Below are 17,841 nucleotides of genomic sequence, written 5' to 3'. Positions count from 1 at the left end.
TTAAAGTTAGATTTTCACACACACACACACACACACACAAAACTAAATATAAATGCATAGAAGTACATGATGAAATTAAAGTTAGATTTTCACACACACACAACTAAATATGTGACTTATTGCATATTCACTACTCTAGCTCTATTCATTAATTTAGTTGAATTTTTACCTACTTTTTGCGATCATAAACTATGACTGAAGAAATACTTAAAATATCTAACAAGACACCTTCTACCAGGCCATTATAGAAAATTTCATTCTTTAATTTTGTGTCATTTTAATCATTTGATTATTCTTACTAAGAATCTACTTGTTGTTTCTGTTTACCTATGTATGTAGTGTCCTTCCATGTTCTTGTTGAAGATAGAAGCATGAAGAGATATACCCCTACTATATGACTTGATGAGGGGTAGACATATTGCTAATGATGAGCCTACCATAGGCTTAAGTTAACCAAATGTACGCTGGATATAAGGGCACAAGTCTTCTTGATTGCACAAGTCTTCTTTTGGTGCTTAATTCTATAGATCTAGCCAAAATTTTAAATTGTATATATAATATGTTGGCGAAAGTTTCCAAATATATTTATTTATGATATAAAACTTTGGTGAATTTTCATGGACTTTATTTATAATTTTATAATCTTAAAGGCTAAACCTAGCTCTTTTTTTAATTTTAGTTTCAAATTGTGGCGAATATACTAAGCTTTTATTTTTATAAAAGCATATAAACTTTCACAAGCCATATAAAACTTTCGCTTATTAATGAAACTAACACAAAAAAATCATCCCTGATTGGAACCTTGGAATAATCCACTTTGCTAATTCCATCCATTTTGCATGATTTTCCAACTTCATTTTCACCAATTACCTTACCATGGCATGTACATCATCCAAGCTAAGAGCCACAACTTTTGTACACTTTCCTCCACAATGAAATTGATGAGTTTAATACTCATTGAAGCAACCCATCATGACTAAAACAAACCCATCGAAGCAACCCATTGTGATTGAAGCAAGCCTATATAAGCAACCCATTAAAGTAAGCATGCAAATGATCATTTGACATTAACACATACATGCTAATGTCAAATTAATGCACACATGTGACACATGTATATAGTCCTATTTGAAACATTATATAGTATGTGACACATGTATATAGTCCAACATTACCACCTCACAACTTGACCATGAAATACTTAAATAAATAATTTATTAATTAAAAAATATGAAATTTATTGTGTATGACTTGAACTTCAGGTACCATTAGTGGAATTTGTGTGGAATACATGGTGGTTCTTGGACTTTTGGTGATGAATATAGGGGCAAGAACTAGAGTTTATCTCACCACTATGTCTCTCGATAACAAGTTGTTGTTGTCAAGAGATGTAATGGTGAGATATAATTTGTTTCTTACCATTGATTTTTGATGATGAATTTAGTGGTAAGATGGTAGAGTCTATCTCACCACGATATCTCTTGCCAACAAGTTGTTGTTAGGAGACATAGCGATGACATAGGATTTGCTTCTTACCACTAAACTAATTACAAAAAATCTAAGAATCACACGTATTTCACACTCATGAAACCACATTCCTTTTATGAATCTCTCATTTCTCAACACTCAAAAGAGCTCAAATATTTACTTCATGTCACAAAATCTAGTCACTAAGGCTAGAGGGATCAGATTCATCATCATTTTCCTCATCTTTTTCATCTTGCTCACTATCATTGTGGTCTAGAAGTCTAATAAAGCTATCCTCATCCTTGTCTTTCTCATTGCTAGTGTCGCCCTCCTCCTCAGGAGTAGCATCATATGTCCATTTTGGATCTTGCTCCTCATATCTTGCATCTCCTAATGTAGCTAACATTTTATGATTACAATAAATATATATGAGATTCTCATCTCAATCTTCTACAAGTTTCTTTCTCAAAGTGTTGTGGATGTAATTGTAGTGCGCTAATTACTTTTGGCAAACTAATTTGAATTATTAGTCATAATTTAAGTCATTCATAAGCCTACTCATGAAACTTGTGGATGTAATTGTAGTGCTCTACTCAAAACCTGATTGCATTATGCACAAAGCATTGTTGCATGATTAACTTGCATTGATCGTACGAGCGCCTTCATCCAAAGATGACGTGATTGGATGGGTATGTTAAAATGAAGAGGGAAGAAATGAAGGAGAAGGGGAGAAAGATTTATAGGGTGGAAGGAGAAGGTAACTAATTGTAGGGTGGAATTTCAAGGCATTGCAGGGGGATGACAATGATTTTGTAGGATGGGGGTCAAGAAGCTATAACTAGGTGAAGGCAACATTTAACCATTTCTAACTTTTAATGGGCACATTGAGATGTCGACCAATAAAAAGGAAAATGCTCAAAAATTTTAGGGGGGAGGGGGGGGGAGAGTGAATGGGAATAAGGGGGGAGAGGGGAAGAGTGAATATGAAGGGGGGATGGTTTTAGCTTCTGGTGCTGGTGGCAGGTAGTGGAGGGAGAGTGAATGTTGGGGGGGGGGGGATAAGGGGTGATGGCTAGAAAGAGGGGAAGGTAAGAGGGAAGATAGAGGAAGAAAGAGGAAGAAAGAGGAGGGAAGAGGGGGGAAAGAAGAAGAATGAGAGTGAAGAGAAAGGGAAGAAGAAGAGAGGAGAATGTGGATAAGGATAATGGTGGAGATAGTGGAAGTAGTGGTGGGAAAATAGTGAAGAAAAGGTGGTGATGGAGAAAAAACTGAAGAAATGGTGGATGCATGGATAAGGGAATCCAAAAAGAAAGGGGTATATAGAAATCAAGGGGGAAGAAATGAAGTAGAAGAGGATACATTTTTATAGAGGAGTGGTGGCGGTGGTGCAAAAAATAGTGAAGAATTAATGGGGATGGTGGGGGTGAAGAAAATAGTAAAGAAATGGTGGAGGTATGGGGAAGGAGATTGAAAAAAGAAAGGGGTGTAAAAATGAAGGGGGAAGAAATAAAGGAGAAGGGGAGAAGGTTTTATAGGGTGGTGGTGGTCATGGTGGTGTGAAGAAATGTGGTGGATGTATGGAGAAGGGGATTCAAAAAAGAAAGGTGGGCCTTTGTTGGCAAAACAAATAACTCTCAAAATTGGTCAAAAGACCCTTCCAAGCTCTACTCAAAAGTTGATTGCGATATGCACAAAGCATTGTTGATGGATTAACTTGCATTGATTGTAGGAGTGCCTTTGGCCCAAGATGACATGGTCGGCTAGGTATGTTAAAATGAAGAGGGAAGAAATGAAGGAGAAGGGGAGAACGATTTATAGGGTGGAAGTAGAAGGTAAGTAATTGTAGGGTGAGATTTCAAGGAATTGTAGGGGGATGGCAATGATTTTGTAGGATGGGGGTCAAGAAGCTATAACTAGTGAAGGCAACATTCAACCATTTCTAGCTTTTAATGGGCGCATCGAGATGTTGAACATTAAAAAGGAAATTTCTCAAAAATTTAAGCTCTTTTGCTATGCCCATACCTTGGCTTGATTTGGCTATGACCATATTCCTGGCCTTTAATATATTTTGAATAAGATTTTCTTCCTCATGCATTTATACATATGACCCAATTTCGATTCATATTTTTAATCTCTCAACAGTGGTACCAAAATGTTGCCATTAATTCCCATGGATCTTTTAAGGTTTTAGTCAACTAGCTTCATTGTTATAGATTCTCATTGGCTGAAAAAACACACAACATGATGCCATAGTTAGCCTGGTGCATAAAGGAAGAGTAGAGAAAAATGTGACGTACCAATCATCTTGTTGTGTATAGATGGGAGAGCATGACCTTTGTAACTACAACTAAAATAACTAAAACAATAATGGTCAAGTGCATATAATAGTCAAGGTGTACTTTGATATATTGTAGATGGCGAAAAGTTGTCAATTCTTATGGAGTGCAATGAGGAACATCCTCACAAGTGCAACCTAAATTTGAGATGGATAGGTACCTGTTGATTTGGGTAAGTTCATAGTTGCAAATTTCTAATGTTACCTCATATATATTGATGCCAAAGGCCACATGAATCAAATCATCAATAACGGTGTTACGATCAAATAACAATTGTGGTGTTTAGGTATTAAGACTCTTAACAAGGTTTTTTTCAATGCAATATTGAAAGAATTGACATGATGACTTGTTGTTGTTGGTAACGTCTTTTACCTACCAAGGATGCTATGAAAGATGAATAAATTCATGGCATGGGACAACTCTTGGAGTGGAATGGGAACCATGGGCTCAAATTTGGATAGTTTCAAGGAGAGAAATAATTTATTCCATGTCTATCCACTCATTGCAAGGTGATTTCAAAGGAAGGTGAATTGAAAAGTAAGAGGATAATCATGGGAATGTGAATCAGTAATAGGAGGAAGGGAGAACTAACAAGCAACTAAGGATAGAAAACTAAGTTTGCAAAGGAGAGGTGAACAATGAGAAAAAAGTATGTATTTTTATAGAAGTGAAAGACATAGAAAGAATCCATAAAAAATATGGCATGGAGCTTGTTCTGAGATTTGTATGAAAGGTCACCTTCTCATTCCATTATGAAGAATGCAAACAAATTCTCCATGATGTGTCATTATCACCTTTGAATAGGAGTTTCAAAAGCACAAAAATTGTAGATGCAGTAGTCCAAAGATTATGAGGAACCAATAAGATACATAATTATAGTAATTTGACATGAAGTTTGATAACACCTCCTCCCTTGTTTTGGCAAGAAAAATACTAGATCTGTGAGTTTTGGCGTTAATTTGGGTTTACCTCTTTGTCTATACAAACTAGTATGAATGTACCTTTTCTCTCGAATTTTTCTCCATTTCGTAAGAGGGTTGAAATCCATTATCATCTAATAGTGAGCATATTTGATGTTTTTAATTGTAATAGGACACATGCCTTTCCATACAACCCTAAAGAATATATCAAGATCTTGGAAGTGAAGATCGAGGAGCTTCAAGGAATTTTTTTTGATATATATTTGGCTAGATGTGGTATTGAAATCACAAAATCGTTATGGTGGTGGTGGTGGTCATAGAATTATTAATGGTAGTAGGTGGATTTCCATGGGTTTAGTGGATTGTGGTTTGAACTTCGGTCTTCTATTTCAAAAATCCATTGTAGTTCTCAAAAATTTCATGCATCGAATAGTTTTTGTTAGATGGGGATTTCTTCGATTTTCTATAAGTGTCCTATTCTTCTCTTGCCTTGTAGAGGTGAAGATTATAGTTAATGCCTATCATTCTAGGAATCTTTCCTTGGACTGCCTAAATGAAGAATGGCATAAAAAGACTCTTGTTTGGTTTTAATGGAAGAGAACCAGGGGAATATGGATGGGCACTACAATTTCTAGGTGCAATTTTTCGACGTGAAAGTTGTTAATGGAGTGTGGCATTATGTGACGTAAATATATAGTCTTGATGCCATTTCCAAAACATGTCATCACCATTTAATTGACTCGTTGCCTTTGCACACTACCATGTTGATGTTGCTGCTTGCACACCCTTAGTTGCCTCTTACCTTGCCCTTGGATCGGTAGGGGATGTTGGTGGGAATTTTCTCAAATAGGTTTTGGTAGGGAAATTAGCTCACAAGCATTAGTGTTCATAGAAAACATTTTCCTAAACAAATACAAAAACCTTGAAGTTGAAGATTTTGAAGGTTTCTATTGAAAATTTGTAGTTTTTAAGCAAAAACATAACTAAAAATTGCCTCTCGAAATTTGCAGGCTTTAAAACTTCTATTTTCAAATTAAAAGGCTGATTTCTAAAATTTGACATTCACCCTATTAATACTAGACCCCACACATACACACACACACACACGCACTCACGCACTACTTAAACCCATGACCAAGTATGAGGGGCCAATTGCTCGTAGCCTATGTTGATATGCAGCCTCTTGAGGGAATTGAACATGTGTAGCCAGCTTAGGTGAATGCTTGAATTGCCGGAGTGGATGTTGTATACCTTAGTGGAGGGTGCATGTTTTTTTCTTGTTGAGATAGTAAAGCTTTAAATAAAAAGAAAAGAGTACAAAAAGGGTGAAAATAGAGCTAGAAGAGCTAAGTGCTTTGAGCTGCATTTAGCTCCTCATTTGGTTTCCACTATGGAGTGGTAGCGCTTGGAGGTGCATGTAGTGGGGCGTGAAGCAAGGCGGTGGAATTTGGTGAGGAGTAATTGGTGAAGGTGGTGGAAGAGAAATAGAGTAAATAGGGAGGGCAGTGGATTTTTGAAAGTCCGTTATTTTATTTACTTGTGCACTTTCTCGAGTTTGTTTGTTTGATGCATGCATTCATTCTTGTGTCTTGTGTCTTTATATAATATATGCGTTTGAAGTTCCAGTGACAACGTTGCGAGCACACATCTGTGTCTCTGTTTCTTCGTTGGGTTGGGAGTGGAGTATGGTCAAAGGGGCCTGCAGTACTCGAGAAACTGTGCGTCGCACGACACATGCAAGGATTGATACGCTATCTATCTGTTGGTGCGTTACTGGCTGGCCATGCTCATGCCTCCCAAGGAATTAGCGTACACATCCACACCTGTTACAGGTCACTCAATAGTATTCAGTCAGTCGCCTGCTTCCCTTGCCCGCTACTTCTGTCGCACAATTGACTCGCAAACCCATAGATTTGCGAGTCTAATTATCGTGTTCTGCTTCAACATAGCCCACGACAATACGTGACCATCAAGGTTTGTGCATCTCTAAAACTCTGTCTTTCCTCGTACTGCCATCCCTCGTCTGCCGGCCGTTCCCTGTGATGGTACCTCATCGAGTACTGCTCCACGTTCTCACCTAAGCTCGGAGAGCGAGACACCAAGGGATTTCCAACGCTTGCGACATTCAATTCAGCACAGCATTTCCAAGCTCACTTCGTCTTCTCCATTCTGAGTTCATTGAGTAGCATGACAGAGGTTCTTTCGTCCAAATGATTCCCTGGAAATGGGCTTCTCACCCCACCAACGCACATCAGTGAATGTCGACTCCCACGAATTCTTAAGAAGACCCTCGCCCTCTGTTGCAATTTATTCCCCTCTTGTTTCGCCTCTGGTTGACATAAGTTGCTCCGCCGATATTTGCGAGAAACTTTTGGACCCAGATTGTCTAGGTGGGCGAGGACGCCGCAATCCAGCCTGAAGTGAGCGAAAGCAAATCGAATTGTCTGTAATCGCACTTGTTCTTACAGCGTTCAAGAGAACAGGTCTTACATGCCAAGCTCCCGAAGTCAACAAAAAGATGGACATCGATTGGCCTACTAACGTGCGACATGTCACTCACGTCACGTTTGATCGATTTAACGGCTTTCTTGGGTTGCCTCTCGAGTTTCAATTGGAGATTCCAAGAAGGGTTCCGAGTGCCAGGTAACTCATGGCAAAAATCAAATGTCGTCCCCCTTATTATGCATTCCTGCGTAAAAAGACTCACCACTAACGGATTGCGTTGCTCGTGGCAGTGCATGCGTTTTTGGGGTTTCTGCTGAGTCAATGCAGTGCTCTTATGACAGAAACGGTAACAGTGTACCGACAATTTTGTTACTTCTACAAGATAGGCTGTATGAACAAGGCGGCCTCAAGGTACGTGCTCTCGTCGGTGCATCATACGTTATGTGGAAAAGTTTTACAGTGATAAAAATGTAGGTGAGAGTCGAGAACTTCTACTGGCAAGATACAGAAATAAATTAGCTCGGAGTCGCCAAATTGTTTGTGTCTTGCTTGCTACAGGCTGAAGGTGTGTTCAGAATAAACGCAGAGAACAGTCAGGAGGAGCATGTTAGAGATCAATTAAATAAAGGAATCGTGCCACCCGATATTGATGTTCATTGTCTTGCGGGCTTAATCAAGGTGCATTGCTTGAAAAATTATTCTCGAGCTCTTCATGTGTTTCTCTTTGTTTCAGGCCAGTATTTCGTTCTCTTCGTTTCTTTCCTGCTGGCTAGGCTGTGTTTCCAAAGGCAACATATGTTCATGTGCATCTACAGGCCTTTGGCTCCTTGCTATTGCCAGATGACAGTTTTTGGTCAATACGCACATGTGCAGGCCTGGTTTCGTGAATTGCCCAGCGGTGTGTTAGACAGCCTTTCACCTGAACAGGTCATGCAGTGCCATACAGAGGAGCAGTGCCTTGCACTAGTCAGGACGCTGCCACAGACAGAAGCAGCTTTGCTGAGTTGGGCTATCAACTTGATGGCAGACGTTGTGCAAGAGGAACAGTTCAACAAGATGAATGCCCACAATATTGCAATGGTGTTTGCCCCCAACATGACTCAGGTCGAAACTTGCTTTCCTGTTTACCTGGTTCATATGTCTTTGGTTGTAGTGATGCATCGAACAAACCTAATCTTATCAGTTTCCTTTTGGGGCAGATGTCTGATCCATTGACAGCGCTGATGCATGCCGTGCAAGTTATGAATCTATTAAAGTCGCTCATCCTCAATATCCTCAGAGATCGAGAGGAAGCTGTGCTGGATACAAGGCCTATTTGTAATGAGCCTTACAGAGGAAGTGGAAAGGATAAGGTAACTCAAAAGCCAGGTTTGGGTCCAAGTTGCATTGGAATAGAAGACAACTATGCCATTGAAGGGGATGGATTGTTTTTAAACTCTTTCAATGAGAGAGAGAGCATTGAAGAGTACGAGTCTGCTCGTGATTCAGAGGAAATGTTTTCGAGATATCAAAGTATGAGAGAGACTACGGATGAAAATAGGTTTTCTACAGACAGTCAAGGGCCTCTCTGCAATGGAATCAGCAAAATAATTAACACAGATGATGATAGTAACGGATTAGATTCCTATGCCCATTAAAAGAGTCTTCATGGCGCATCAAATATGAAAGTATTCAAGCAAAATGTTGACGGGAAAGTTGACATACCTGGTGAAGTGCCGAAGCATCGCCATGTTATAACAGCAAATCATGGACTCTTGTAATGAAATGAATGAGAGAGAACTAAAATTGACAGTGGAGAATTTGATATCCCAGGACTTGTGCAGTGTGGTGTGTTCAATTTGATATCCCAGGATTTGTGCAGTGTGGTGTGTTGAGATCTCTCCTCCAAATGGAAAGCCAAAGGTGGAGGTATAGTGGGAAAAACTGATCATCAGAATGAAAGTGTTGAAGCATGGTGAGCAGCTTCATTGAAAGTACTATTCGTCTGTTCCTACAATTTGGACAGCTCAGGATTGTTCTCTGCGAATAGAGAGGCTCTGGATGCTGAATCCACAATGGCAGGCTTTCAGTAGCTGCAGATTTTTCAGCACATCATACGACATGGACACGTGGCAATATTTCTGGATGCACTGAAATGTCATCTGTCTTGTATTAGCTGAAATGTCATTTGTCTTATGTTAGGCTGATCAGACATTTACTAGTTTCCGCTTTTGCTTTTAGTTTGGCCTTTTCCTTTGAAGTTTGTGGGGAGGAATACTGACAACCTGACAAGCAAAGATTGCTGTATATTTCTACTTATTCGCAGTTGTCATTAAATGGGAATTAAGGCTCTTAGACATACGTGAGGCTTCCAAGTTTGGGTTGTACACTACAGTCATTGTGATTTGGTTTAAGATAAAGCGTTGAGTAAAGTTCTAATAAAGAATGGAGTGTTTATACCAAATTTCTGCCATGTGCATTGTGGCCCAAAGGCAAGGTCAAAATTGTTGTCATCAGCAGAGCTAGAGTTTTCGGTGCTTAGTTTTTTACCTTTGTATTCTGTGTACAATAGAATGGCTATTTGATGCTCTATTATTGCTTTATATTTTGCATCCTTGGGTGAGTGGTCAGATTAAGTTTGAAAGGTCCTTCAAACATTTGCCATAAACCGATAGGGCATGACACTCCCCAAAAGTATCCAGCAAAGATGAGTTGTGATGAGGAAGCTAGGTGGACTGTTAAATAGCAGGAGTTAGAAGTGCACATTCAGAATATTTATTCAAGGCACAAACATGGTATGCCAATCTTTCTATATGATAGTGGTCTAGTATTAGCAGTAAGGTAGTGTACTTGGGAACACAACATTCTTTTCATCCTGAAAGTTAGAAAAGGACTTTTTTATTCCTAATGGACATGTTTTTTGGTGCCTTTTTTAGGTCAAAGTACATCTTTGCAAGGGGCTTACATATATTCTCTCTCTCTCTCTCTCTCTCTCTCTCTCTCTCTCACACACACACACATGCACACACACACACACACACACACACACATTTTTTTAATGAAACCACTGTATTTATATTAGAAAAGCTTTTTACAATGAAAATAGTCTACATAATAGACTATTTAGAGAAATCAGAAGCAGTGGGAAAACACCTCTAAAGAAGATACATCCAAGTCATCCTCATGACAAGCATCATACAAAGATTGTCGTAATGAGGCTCAGAAAAACTCGTAAGGTTGAAGCAATGGTTGCCCTAAGAAAACCTGATTCCTTTGTTTCCAAACAGTCCAGAGTGCCCAAAATCTAACCCAATGAAAAAAGAGAGTACTCATCTTGCACTGAAGTCAACCTCCCAAAGATCTAGAAATATTTCCCAAGTCAATGAGTAGGGAAACACAGATGAACACACACACACACACACACACACACACACTCCTTTTTTTTTTTGGTGAGAAAATATTTTATTGCTGTGAAATAATTACATTCATAGGTACTCCAAAAGTAGAGTAACTACTACTCAACCGAAAATCTCAGTATAAGCCATATATACATCATGGTCAATCAAATGAGTCTAAAAGCAATCATAAAACGATTGCCGCAAAGATCATTTGAAAAAAACAAAAGATGGAAAAGTAGGATCACCAAAGACTCTATGATTTCTATCCATCCATAGAGTCCAAAGTGCCTAGTAGCGCACCCAAACAAAAAATAAATCAAAACCCTGTCTAGCTGGATGAAACCAAATAACCAAGACCTATTTCATTAATTTTGGACTTTTTGTGTTGTTTTTGGACGAAGCCCAAAAATCCTTCCCAAATGAAAACTTTACTTTGTGAAAATATCCTTCCCAAATCAAAATTTTACTTTCTGAAAATATTCTTCCCAAATCAAAAGTTCACTTTGTGGCACCATCATATTCACATAAAAATATTGTTTTTTCAATCTATACTTTTGCACCAACATGCAAGAATTTGAAATAATCCTATATTAGAAATTCTAGCTATATCTAAGTTATTTGTTAATTTAATTATTTTAAATATTTTTCCTTGACGTGATAAATTTATAAATCCATGAAAGGAGACTTAAATATTTCATGAAAATAACATTGTCACTCGCAATATGCACAAAATTTTTAAAACTTTTAATAAATAGAAAAAAGACATGATGCCATAAGACCCAAGTTTTGTATTGAACCAAAGAGTATTAATAGCAATTATAGCTATTATTATATGATTACATTGAGAGACGTTGCTCTCAGCTAGAGTCTTTATATCCAAAATGATATAGATTGAACATATGTTTACAATTTAAAATGTTGCTCTTAAAGAGCCTCAATTCGTGCCATCTCCATAATTTGACTCCCCATTGTCTTATTGCTCAATGTCACGACAGTCCCTTGCTAGGTGCCATCTGCATAATTTGACTCCCACTTGTCTTGCCAAGCCTTGCCCCTTGGGTGCATTGACTCCCCATTGTCTTATTGCTCGATGCGATAGTCCCTTTTGCCAGGTGCCATCTGCATTAACTCCCTATTGTCTTGCCAAGCCTTGACCCTTGGGTGACATCCAATGCAAAATACAGGTGCCATCTGCATTAACTCCCACAAGTTATCTTGCCAAGCCTTGCCCCTTGGGTGCATTGACTCCCCATTGTCTTATTGCTCAATGTGATAGTCCCTTGCCAGGTGCCATCTGCATTAACTCCCTATTATCTTGGCAAGCCTTGACCCTTGGGTGACATCCAGTGCATATTTTGACTCTCATTTAACATAGGAGGTGATGACTCTGATTATAATTGTCTTGGATTGGCTTCTTGCCTAGTACCCAAATAAAATCCTTCAATGGACTTCAATACAAAGCTTTAATCATGGACATTCTTCATTTGCGCTGTCTCCTTCTACTTCCTCCATGGCGAGCATCCTTAAAAATTCGTGTATATGCAAAATAGTTTGCTGTGGTATTTTTATTTTTCCTACCTCATATCCCATGCGCTTCTTTGATTTCTTTGCCCTTGAATGCCAAGACACTATGATTGTCTCCATCGAAACTTGAGAGACCGCTTCATCATTTGGGACCCACTCCTTCATTATACAATTAGTATACAATGTGTTATTATCCATATTCTCCTTCCTGCCCTTTGGGTCATACCATACCGCTGTAAATGTTGTAGCTCTTCCTTGGTCATCTCTTTGCACATCAACTACTTTTGCAACCCAAAACTTCACATTCTCATATTCATCATCTGATTGCCGAACCACAACAAAACAATCGACCTCTATATCTACTTGTGGCATAAACTCTCTCTTCTTCGGTCCACAATATGGACGTGGGAGTAATGATACAAATTCATTTTCAAAGACTGGAGCTGGGCGCAAATCGTTATGAACATTTGGCCAAAACATATTGCATTCTTCCTTGACATCCTTTGAGACTCGCATTCTCTCAAGGTCCTTTATTAAATTTCGTGTCTTGTTAATTATAGTGGTAGTGTGTTCTCTCCAAGTAGGCTTCGAATCAGGATATCTCCGGAGCATTTCCTCTTTGTATGTGATAAATGCTTTTAATCCTTCTATTTCACAATTAGACCTCTCATTGAATTCTTGTATAGGAGCCCATGTTGGATACCTTTCCTTGCTGGGAATTGAAGTTAAGAGACTGTAAGGTTCTTCAGGTTCCCATTTTGTATCATGAGAATACTATTGCCATTGCATTACGGGTTTTTCATCTTTAAAAAAAAAACAAAAGTAGTGTGGATTGGTATGACCTGTCAATGCATCACCACCCATTTGTATGAAAGGTAGAATGAAGCTCTTCCAATCATACATTCTTTCGAGCCTCTCACATACTGTACTTTCCTTACGACCACCAACTTGCCTGCCACATCTTCTTACCAAGTCATCTATTGTCTCCACATCCTTGCATTTAAGCTCCCTTGAGACTGTGCTAAAAACCTGATCGATATCCTCATGTGTATGCCCAACATACAAAAATCCACATTCGACCTCATTGAAGATTCAATGAGCAACTAGCATGGAGCAGAATGCAAACATGAGTACATTCTTATTTTCTCGCCAGCAATTCTCAGCTTGTATTCTCAAAGTCAGTGGTAGGCGACCTTTTTTTGCATGTACATTGCGAATTGCCTTCATAATAGATGTTACAACTTGATTGCTATCATGTAGATGCAAGGAATCAATCCATATATCTGCAAAGAACTTAATTCCATGCACTAACACTCCACATAGATGTATCTTTAGAAAGTGCTTTCCTTGTAATTTAGGTGGAGTGGCAACAAAATGAGGCAATGTTGTTGTATTCTGATCCATGCCATCTACAATAAGGCACATGTAGTCATCGGGATGCGAAATAGCTTGCTCCTTCCAAAATGCATATTTTTTTCTGGAATGTCGAATAAGGTCATGATGAGATTTTCGGTTTTTTTTGTATAATTCCCTTTGATTTGGACATGTTGCACTCTCAATCGCTCGCTTTAAATCATCACAGACATTGCACTTTGACATTTTTTGCCTCCTTGGGATTTTAACATATCCAAAGTTCTTCTTCCAAAGAGTATATAAAGTATGAGAAGAAGCTACGGCATCCCCTCTTTGCCTTTGCTTTTTTGCAATAGAGTCAAATACTTTGAGCTTTGTCAAGCCCATTGGAAGGTGCATTTCAGTGATCGCGTCACCGTTAGGGAGTTTGGTAGATATATGGGGTTGAGGTAAAGCATTTTCATGTATGAAGTCTTGCAAAATTGCTGCTGCCTTGACAGTTGAATGCTAAATTTATTGCCGCCCTTTGCCTTGGTGACTAAATCCCAATATGTACCATGGGATAATCCAGTAATATTGCGATATGCCTTATTGCAAATCCTTTTTCCATTTACGAGAGGTTTTACCTTTTGTCTTGAACTTAGCCTTTTATTGCCATTCTGAAGAAAGCAAGAGAGACTTGTGAGAAGGTATTCATTTCTTTCACTTCCTCTTCTTTGCCACACATGTCCTCTACATTCCCTGATGTCTGCAAGATCAATGAAGCGCATACATCTTCGCTTGCAACATAGATATCCCAATGCATTTAACATGTTCTCCTCCTTCATTACTCTCTTCCTCTTTGGTTGCTTTTGTGGATCTGCCTGGATTCGCTTTCTCTTCATGCATATGTGTGACCATTTTCGTTCCTCGTGCACGTTGTTATCTGTATTTATGCACTTCTTCTCCTCACATTTGTTTGTAACCAAGCATCCATGATTGGTTGTTGCATCCTTGTCCATATCACAATCAAAGTTAAATATTGAATAATCCTCTGTTGATCTCATCCTCGTTTTTAACATACTCTTAGGACCATTCAATGAATTCAATATTCTACGAGAGTATTGAGAACCTTGAAGCTCTTCCACTCCTGAGAGAACATCACTCATTGGGACATCTTGCATGGCTTTCACAAATCCACAAGCTTGATTAACACCAGGTTTGTTAATATGCATGAACTCATCCACACTTGACAAGACATCGCTATTGAAACCTTTGCCCTTCTCACTGTGCAAGAATTCATCCACCCCAAATAAGGCTTCGCTTCCAAAATCATTTTGTTTCTCAGAACCAATGAACTCATCCACTCCAGATAAGATGTCACTTCTATAATTGAGTATATTGAAATCATCCACATTTGAAGTGATAGAGCCTGGCACATGGGCACGCTTTTTAGGTCCTTTGATATTGTAGTATACCTTGTCTTTATCATTGAAAACCACGTGCCTCTTTCTCATGTTTAAAAATTGCATGCTCCATCTCATATTCTTGCCTACCTCATAGTAGGGATCACATAAGGATGTTATGTTATCAACCATACCATCATCAGTGACTTCTAGAATCCTCATCTGTGCAAATGACCGTTGCTCCACTTGTTCAAATCCCAATACTTCATCTTCTGCTATAGTCTTCTTTGCAAATGATCTCATTTGTAAAATGTCCCCTATAGTAAAATCCAAGGTGGTGCACTTTGTATTCTTGATAATGTCTGTTGCATAAGTCTCATCTTTGTCCCATGCTATAAATGATTTGTTGGATGTATTGTAGGGCATAACATCTCCAAGTGTTTCCATATCTCCACATTTATACTTTAGCTCAACATGTGCGCTAAGAATCTTTGATACAGTAACTGCCACCTTATCTTCACCAAGTCTTCGAAAGTGGAAAACTGAATTGGGATCACTATCATGGATTATAGCAAATGCAACTACTTCTCTTTTGCTACATAAAATCACATCCATCCTTGGAACAAAATCTATAGCCATCTCCTTTGTGAGAGTCCTTCGCAAGCAAGCTGCAATAGCAACAATTACATAAATATTAGTCTCTTTTTAATAATCTACTCATTTGTTATAATTTTTAATTAGTACTTAATTTATTGGTGGGAAAAGTTATCCGATCAAGTACTCATCAGATGGACACACCAAGTTATCCTTTGCATGGTCGATCGAGCATTAAATACTATTTTTGCTCTAGTGTCATGCACATCCGTAAAAAAACACGAGCCTGCTAGGTATTTTATCCAATCAATCACTTATGGAATAAGTGTGCCACTTAGCATGTAAGTCAATTCCACCTAGTTGAAGGTGTGTGCAAAGTATTGTGCCCATCGGATATGCTTTGCATTGTCGATCAAGCATAAAACACCGTTTTTGCCATAGTGTCATGCACAACCATGAAAAAACACGGTCCTAAGTGTGTTAATCAAAAAGTACTTATTGGATGGGGGCTCCACATTTCACGCAAGTCCGTTTCAACTAGGTTGAGATGCGTGCAAAGTATTGTCACCATCGGATATGCTCTGCATGGTCGATTACGCATTATACAACGTTCTTCCCATAGTGATATGCACATCTGAAAAAAACACGCCCTTAGGTATGTTATCTGACCAAGTACTTATCGGATGGGTGTGCCTCTTTGACAAAATTTCAATACCACATAGGTTCAGGCGTAGGAAAAGTATTGTTCCCATCAGATATGCTTTCCATGGTCGATCGAGCATTAAATACTATTTTTGCTCTAGTGTCATGCACATCCGTAAAAAAAACACGCTGCTAGGTGTGTTATCCGATCAAGTACTTATGCGATGGGAATGCCACTTGCATGTAAGTCAATTCCACCTGGTTGAAGGTGTGTGTAAAGTATTGTGCCCATCGGATATGCTTTGCATTGTGGATCAAGCATAAAACACCGTTTTTGCCTTAGTGTCATGCACAACCATATAAAAACATAGCCCTAGGTGTGTTATTCAAACAAGTACTTATTGGATGGGGGCTCCACTTTGCACGCAAGTCCGTTTCAACTACCTTGAGGTGTGTAAAAAGTATTGTCACCATCGGATACGCTTTGCATGGTTGATCACGCATTATACACCATTTTTTCCCGAGTGATATGCACATCTGCAAAAAACACACGCCCTTAGGTGTGTTATCTGACCAAGTACTTATTGGATGGGTGTGCCTCTTTGAGAACATTCCAATACCACCTAGGTTGAGGCATACAAAAAGTTTTGTGCCCATCGGATATCCTTTGCATGATCGATCGGGCAATAAATACTATTTTTGCTCTAGTGTCATGCACATCCGTAAAAAAACACGCTGCTAGGTATGTTATCCGATCAAGCACTTATGGGATGGGAGTGCCACTTTGCATGTAAGTCAATTCCACCTAGTTGAAGGTGTGTGCAAAGTATTGTGCCCATCGGAAATGCTTTGCATTGTCGATCAAGCATAAAACAATGTTTTTGCCGTAGTGTCATGCACAACCATGAAAAAACACGGTCCTAGGTGTGTTAATCAAACAAGTACTTATCGGATGGGGGCTCCACTTTGCATGCAAGTCCATTTCAACCACAAAAAGTGTTGTGCCCATCGGATATCCTTTGCATGGTCGATCGAGCATTAAATACTATTTTTGCTCATGTCATACACATCCGTAAAAAAACACGCTGCTAGGTATGTTATCCGCCGATCAAGCACTTATGGGATGGGCGTGCCACTTTGCATGTAAGTCAATTTTACCTAGTTGAAGGTGTGTGCAAAGTATTGTGCCCATTTGATATGCTTTGCATTGTCGATCAAGCATAAAACACCGTTTTTGCCTTAGTGTCATGCACAACCATGAAAAAACACGGTCCTAGGTGTGTTATTCAAAGAAGTACTTATCGGATGGGGGCTCCACTTTGCACGCAAGTTTGTTTCAACTACATTGAGGTGCATGCGAAGTATTGTCACCATCGGATATGCTTTGCATGGTCGATCACGCCTTATACACCATTCTTTCTCTAGTGATATGCACATCCACAAAAAAACACGCCCTTAGGTGTGTTATCTGACTAGGTACTTATAGGATGGGTGTGCCTCTTTGAGAACATTTCAATACCACCTAGGTTGAGGTGTACAAAAAGTTTTGTGCCCATCGGATATCCTTTGCATGATCGATCGAGCAATAAATACTATTTTTGCTCTAGTGTCATGCACATTCGTAAAAAAACACGCTGCTAGGTATGTTATCCGATCAAGCAGTTATGGGATGGGAGTGCCACTTTGCATGTAAGTCAATTCCACCTAGTTGAAGGTGTGTGCAAAGTATTGTGCCCATCGGATATGCTTTGCATTGTCGATCAAGCATAAAACACCGTTTTTGCCTTAGTGTCATGCA

General features: G+C 39.0%; 1 protein-coding gene across 1 annotated transcript; it reads left to right on the top strand.

The window, feature by feature from the left end:
* Positions 1–6,806: 6,806 nt before the first annotated feature.
* LOC147880202 (rho GTPase-activating protein 2-like) lies at positions 6,807–9,554 on the top strand. The gene is made up of 5 exons (XM_087370558.1): positions 6,807–7,366; positions 7,459–7,579; positions 7,727–7,846; positions 8,042–8,272; positions 8,368–9,554. Exons 1-5 carry the CDS (start codon positions 7,242–7,244, stop codon positions 8,803–8,805), a joined length of 1,035 nt encoding a protein of 344 aa, XP_087226684.1. The 5' UTR covers positions 6,807–7,241; the 3' UTR covers positions 8,806–9,554.
* The last annotated feature ends 8,287 nt before the right edge of the window (positions 9,555–17,841 follow it).

The sequence above is a fragment of the Dipteris shenzhenensis genome, chromosome 32, assembly GCF_047967505.1.
Source record: "Dipteris shenzhenensis isolate YYH24624 ecotype China chromosome 32, Dip_SZ_1.0, whole genome shotgun sequence".
NCBI lineage: Eukaryota > Viridiplantae > Streptophyta > Polypodiopsida > Gleicheniales > Dipteridaceae > Dipteris > Dipteris shenzhenensis.
Note: the sequence above shows the minus strand (reverse complement) of the source record. Positions and strands in the feature narration are given on the sequence as shown.

Bases quoted from the DNA above. Each gene is read 5' to 3' on its own strand.
- LOC147880202 (XM_087370558.1), top strand. From the start codon at position 7,242: ATGGACATCGATTGGCCTACTAACGTGCGACATGTCACTCACGTCACG. The intron at 7,367-7,458 runs GTAACTCATGGC...TGCTCGTGGCAG, and splicing joins AGAAGGGTTCCGAGTGCCAG to TGCATGCGTTTTTGGGGTTT. The intron at 8,273-8,367 runs GTCGAAACTTGC...CTTTTGGGGCAG, and splicing joins TTGCCCCCAACATGACTCAG to ATGTCTGATCCATTGACAGC.